The sequence below is a fragment of the Fukomys damarensis genome, unplaced genomic scaffold (genome assembly GCF_012274545.1).
Source record: "Fukomys damarensis isolate Sample0158 unplaced genomic scaffold, DMR_v1.0_HiC HiC_scaffold_44, whole genome shotgun sequence".
Taxonomy (NCBI): Eukaryota; Metazoa; Chordata; class Mammalia; order Rodentia; family Bathyergidae; genus Fukomys; species Fukomys damarensis.
This window is the reverse complement of record NW_022900956.1, coordinates 187,879-194,141: the sequence shown is the minus strand read 5'-3', so window position 1 is coordinate 194,141 and position 6,263 is coordinate 187,879. Positions and strand designations below refer to the sequence as shown.

Sequence of the window (6,263 nt, the reverse complement as noted above, 5' to 3'; positions counted from 1 at the left end):
CCCTGGTAACTGTATATAATTTTGCGCAGGTCTATCCAGTAAATTGGACTGCATTGTTATGTTTTAACAACAGTTGTAAATGATTATGAAAGGAAGAAAGGTAGCTGGAGAGAGAAAAGAAAGATATTACCAATGGCAGAGCAAGGTGGTAAGTGTTAAGGTGAAGAATAACCTTACCAAGTAATTGACTTCTGAGTTTCTTAAAAACTTGGCATCTGAGGAAACAGTTACTATTTAGGGGAAATAATGACAAATAAGAGGAACTAGAAATTTAGGTTAAAAAAAATCAGCTAAAAATCCCTTTTCAAAAGTAATTGTATTGTTTCTTGTTGCATAATGGTAAAAAATAGCACAGAAAATGAAACATGAGTTTTACAGGACAACTTGATGCTCAACAAGCTAGATTATTTTTCGGTATTAAACCAGTAAAAGTATTCAACTTATTCATCAAAGACCATGGAATAAGGAATTGTAGGCCACTTGTGAGCCATTTCTTAAAAATCTGAAATATGTTTAGACACTAATTCTACTTATTATACTAATGCAAAAATGATTTGTGTTAACATGTTTTCTCCAAACTGTACAACCTGGAACTAAAAAACCTAACCTGGTTATTATTTTACAAATATGATCCAAAAATCAATTTAATGGGGAAAGCAGACAATTCAGTCAATTGTTTTGAGGTTTGTTAAGGTATTCACATAATTTGTATTGCCTTCAATGGAAAAAAAAAGCTCTAACTATTGAAGGCAATACAAATTATGGAGAAAAGAAGAACCAAGATACATCATGTCAAGGTACAAGATCCCAATGATGAATGTATCTGTGCTGTATACCTAAAAAGTGCTCTTTGTACCTTGATATGATGTATATTGGTTCTTATTTTTTCCCTATATCCGTGCCCTCCCTTCACCCCCTCCAACTTCCCTATTTACAAAGACTTTGTTTCCATTTTATCCTTTTCTCATATTTTTTCTTTCTTTCTTTCCTTTCCCCTGCCCCTCCTACTTCCCCTAAAACACCACTATTTTGAAAAGAAATAAAAAAGGTCTGTGGATGAGACACAAACAACTTTTTTAATAAATAATTATTATCATCCCATATGTGTCAGATTGTGATAGGTTGCAGAACTTTCTAACTTGGGGGAGAATGTATCACCTACACAAAGCTGGAAAAATTCAAATTAAAAACAAAATTTACATGAGCAAAGAGAGCTATAGTCAGGAAGAGCATGAGGCGAAGAGAAACTACCAGGAGGAGGCATCACTGACCACAGTGTTAGGAAACGTGTGAGGATATAAAGGAGTAAAGAATTAGGTATTCGTGCGGAGAGACCTATATGCAGAGGCATGGGAGGAAAGGAATGACGGGATGGTGAAACACAATATGTACAAAACAGGGCATTAATCACCTGTAAAATTTAATGGAGTAAGTTTTTATATCATCTCCAGATACCCCCCCACAATCACCATTTCTAGATTGAAAAATGTTATTGATAAAGAGACATGAAGAAATACAAACTACTACTAATTATTTAGTAGTGTTTGATTGGAACACAGGGTATAGGTAGACCTAGTGTGGGGCTTTCCTTTTATTCTGTGGAATTTGTATACATTGCTTTTAGATAATGGATATAAAAGTGATTAAAAGCCAGCCAATGGTGAGAAGGGAAAGCATTGGTTTAAAGTGACTATACAGGCAAATAGTATCTGAGGTTTGGCCAGCAAGATATATGTTAAACACATCATTTGGGGCAAAGTTCTCAGCAAACAGAAACAATAAAGAAAAATGTCTTTTTAAGAGGATACTTGTATGGACCAAAATAACACCAATAGATATATATGCAAAGATATATGAAGAGAAATTTTCCAGAAATATATTTTAGAACTGAGAAACTTTAGATTAGATAGTGAAGCAAGAGCTGGTGAGAAATCCTTTCATTGGAGAACAGATTTTGTTTTTCTTTTCTTCTTTCCCCCTCAGCATTGTATTATTTGGATGCAAGATTTTCTTGCTGAACTTTAAAGCCTTCTATGTTATTGTTAACACTTCAGTTCCCCCTAATGTGCTTGGTAAAATAATTGCTTCACTTATTTGCTTGCATATTCAATATTAAAATACCACGCTTTCTTAAATTTATTTCAAGCACTTTGGAGTCTCAAAATAATATTAGAAATATCATAACTACCTGTACAAACAGTATTTTTGAACATTTTCTTATTGGATTATTACTTTATCATCTAAAATGAACAAGGAGCACATATAGAAACCTTAAAATTTATAAAATATGACTATACATTTGTAGAAAACATGAACACAAGAATTCTAATTAACCATTTTTCTATATAAATGATTAGCTCAAATTTTTTTTTTTTTTTTTTTTTTTTTTTTGTACCGGGGATTGAACTCTTGCAAGGCAGGCCACTGAAATGCTGAGCTAAATCCCTGGCCCTAAAACTTTTTTTTTTTAAGATAGCTTTTACTTTAAAAATATCTACAAGTTGCTTTAATCAAATAATTAAGTCCCACAATAATTTGTAAACTACAAGAGAATATATGTAAGTCAATATATAAGCCATTCAAACAACTGAACTGTGTGGAAATTAGTAAATCACAGCATTTATCATTTATTTTATAATTGGAATGTAAACTTTATTTTGTAGCATGAGCAACTAAGTTTATCTCTTAGCTCTGTCTTTGTTTTAATTGCATGTTTCAACAATTTATTTAATATTTTTAAGCCTCAGTGCCTTTATTCATAAAATTCTAATAACAATTCTTACCTTATATGATTCTTACATATGTTACAAATTATTCATGTAGAACAACTAGTATGGTGTTTGGCACTCAGATCCAATTTTACTTGAAATACATTATGTACCTCCATAACAATATTGAAACATTATAGCCATTGTAAATGCAAAATATTTTTAAAAATACATCTTATTTACATATACTTTCTCAGACTACCAAAATTGAAGTCAATTAGCATAAACATGAATGAGTATCATGTATTACCAGTTCTGTATTGCCTCAGAGAAGAGTCAACTAATAAACAACAGGTGTGTGATATTTGTATACATAGCTGGAGGTTGAGATTATGATTCTTTCTTATTGTCAGGGATGCTATGGGAATTATTTCAAAAGCGGTAATAAACTTGTATTGATCCATCTACATATAAACTATCAACACAGTTCTCATGGCCAAGCCTTACCACTGCATATATCCATATATGGTGATAACATTTATCGTGCTGTTATAAAAGCTGCACTAAATGATTTGGCACTTTTATTCATAATATGCTATATATATACATACATACATACATACTCTGGTTTCTCTTCAGATCGCATAATGTGTTATATTCTTTTCCTCCTTCATAACTCTGCAAGGAAGCCATTTCCCCTATTTTGTAAAGCACTTAACTACTTAGATCCAAATAATGCACAGCATAAGTAGATTGCAAAGATAGACCTTCCAGCTCTGTACTGCGTACATTCTTTTCTTCTCATGCAGCCGCTTAGAAAGGGAGCAGAGACTGTTAAGAAATCGCTAATCACCTTTGACTCTGTCTTACTTCTTTTATTTCAGTATTGTGAAAGTAACCTATCTTTTTTTTTTCCAGGTATTGGGGATCAAACTAGGGTCCTTGTGCTTGCGAGGCAGGCGCTGGAACCATTGAGCTAAAGCCCCAGCCCATATCTTCCTAAGATCAAGAAAGTACAATTTTTTTCCTGGTGTAGGCTCCGAAGTTTTTCTATTAATCCAGGTTCTTTCTGACATCCTCTGTATTTGTGTGCTTATCTGCAGCTGTCTGCTAGTGGATGAACCTACAGGTCCACCATGCTGCCAAATCCATAACCTTGGTTTCATAATCATTCTTCTCTACAGCTTTAATCTAGTTTCAGTCCCTAAATCTATATTCAATTGGCAAACATCTTTTCACCCCGAAACTCTCAGTAAGTTAATTTGAACACCATTTTTCTTTCCTTATTCTCTGGGGTTGACTGTCGCTTCCTTGCCTCGAGTCTAGCTCATTTATTCTCCTCCGTGTTACCTGAGTGAGCCGTCTAGCCCACAAATAGAAGTATGTTACACATTTTTGATAGGCACTTTTCAAGGTCCTCATTACTTTCACAAGAAAAGGAGGTTCTTGATGGTCGAATTCCAATTTATCTTTGTACCGTATGTCTCAGAGTTTACATAGTCATTCCCAGGTTTCAGAGAATTGTTTCCAGGGACCCAGCAATATGCAGATGCTGATGATCTTTATTGAAAATAGTGTATATTTGCATATAAGTACTTAAATACTCCTATATCCTTAAAATTACATGCACATATCTTATAATATCTGATACAGTGTAAAAGCTATGTAAATAATTGTTATAGTGTGTTTTTCAGAGAAAATAGAAAACATATTTACATGTTTAGTATAGCACAGTATTCAAAATACTTTTCATTTATTGTTGAATCCATGGATATTTAACCTATAAATCTGGAAAAGGCTTTATATTGCAGTAGAGTTTACTATGCAAGCTGCATTTTCTCAAAACACTTTCTTTTTTTATTTTACTGAAAACATTCCTCCTTTTTCTCTCCCTCACACCCATTTGTATTTGTCCAGATCGTCTGTCCTTGGGCCTTCAGCTGAGAATCACTTTGTTCAAGGAACTCTCCTAGAACCCTCAGGTCTGGGTGAGATGTTCCTCTTAGATATTCCTTTTATTTTTTATTAATTTCCTTCTAATATCACTCATTACAATGTGTTAAAATTGCTTCTCTAGGGGGCGGGGGGTTTAGCTCAGTGGTTCGGTGGCCTGACTTGCAAGCGCAAGGACCCACGTTTGATCCCTGGTACCAAAAACAAAAACAAACAAAAAATTTTTTTTCTTCTCTGCACATTTGTGTCCAATACTGCACTGTGATTGCACTTTGCAATCAATTACCATGGAGACCAGAGACCAGGGACTATACCAGCTTTTATTTGAGAACCTAGGTAGAATAGATCCAATAAAGAAATTGTGTTGAATGAAAGCAAAAGTAAAATAAAGAAAAAGTGAAATATTCAACTTGAAGAGACTACATACACTATATAACCATTTTATCTTCCTTAAAATCTAAGAATAATTTTGGATGTTAAAGTTTATTTTTAGTGATTTCTGTTTACTGTTACTAGGAATTTTAGAGGTGGGCAAGTTCAAATATTTCATAAGCTTAATTATAGCGCCAGTATTTTATGATACCTTACAGATACTGTCATTTACTAACAACTCTCTACTGTTCACTCAAATATGTTCAGAATGACAAAACATGTTTGGCATATTTTTCCTAATTGGACAATTACTGGTTTTCAAATTTTGATGAATTCTGATGGACAAGTATTGGTAAATTTAAGTATTTTTGAAGAAAATGAAATATTTTAAAGAATAAGTAGTATGGAGAAAAAGTGACTAAAATATTACCTAAAGAGGAAAAAAAAGACTTTAAAGGTATGAATCCACTAAGGCTCCAAAAGCCCTCAAAATATATCTAGGTCCATCAAAATTCCATTTATTTGTGTTTCAGTTATTTATATTTTATTTTTTGAAGAAAGAAAAAATATTAAAAATAAATTTTGACAAGCTTTTATAGAATGATCAATTGCATTTCTTTAAGTCAAATTCAGAGGATGGATTTTGACTTCAAAAAGAAGTAACGTAAGTCCCATATTTAATAAAAATTATTTAACTAATTTCACATGAGTACCTTGTTATTATATGCATTGCAGTCATTTCTCTTTTTCTACCATTTCATCTTTTTCCATCTAAACTCAAACCTGAAAAGCCACTTAAAAATAAAGAGTTAATCTTTCATTGGCAGCATAATTTTCCTTTTCTGCTTGTCTTCAACAGACTTATTCTAGCAGTTACATTATTTATAACTGTTGTGAATAAAAGAAAAGAAAATGCTGTGCAAATGAAATATTATAAAATTAAATGGTAACATATTGTGTTGCTTGGGATCCTAGTCAAGACTAGAGGCAAAATAGAAATAACAGATGCAATATAAATGTAGAGATAATATGTGTATTATGCTGCACCCTAGTTTCACAAAATTAGTACAATATGCTCAGGAAAAGCTGAGAGATACAGAGTCAGAAAGAGGGAGGATGCTGCCAACCAACACAAATGAAGGTACAGGGATCATTTAATCTTGCTTTGGTAATGAATTTTGTAAAGATATGGCACACTAATTGGATTTCTTATTAAAATTTCAGTCAAGA

At 32.7% G+C, this 6,263-nt stretch overlaps 1 protein-coding gene across 1 annotated transcript in view; it reads right to left on the bottom strand.

The window, feature by feature from the left end:
* The window catches only part of LOC104875803 (PDZ and LIM domain protein 5-like), a 61,003-nt gene extending 57,157 nt beyond the window's left edge, over positions 1 to 3,846 (bottom strand). The window contains 1 exon segment of the mRNA XM_010643524.1: positions 3,836 to 3,846. Coding sequence (XP_010641826.1) covers positions 3,836 to 3,846 — 11 coding nt within the window.
* Positions 3,847 to 6,263: the final 2,417 nt, after the last annotated feature.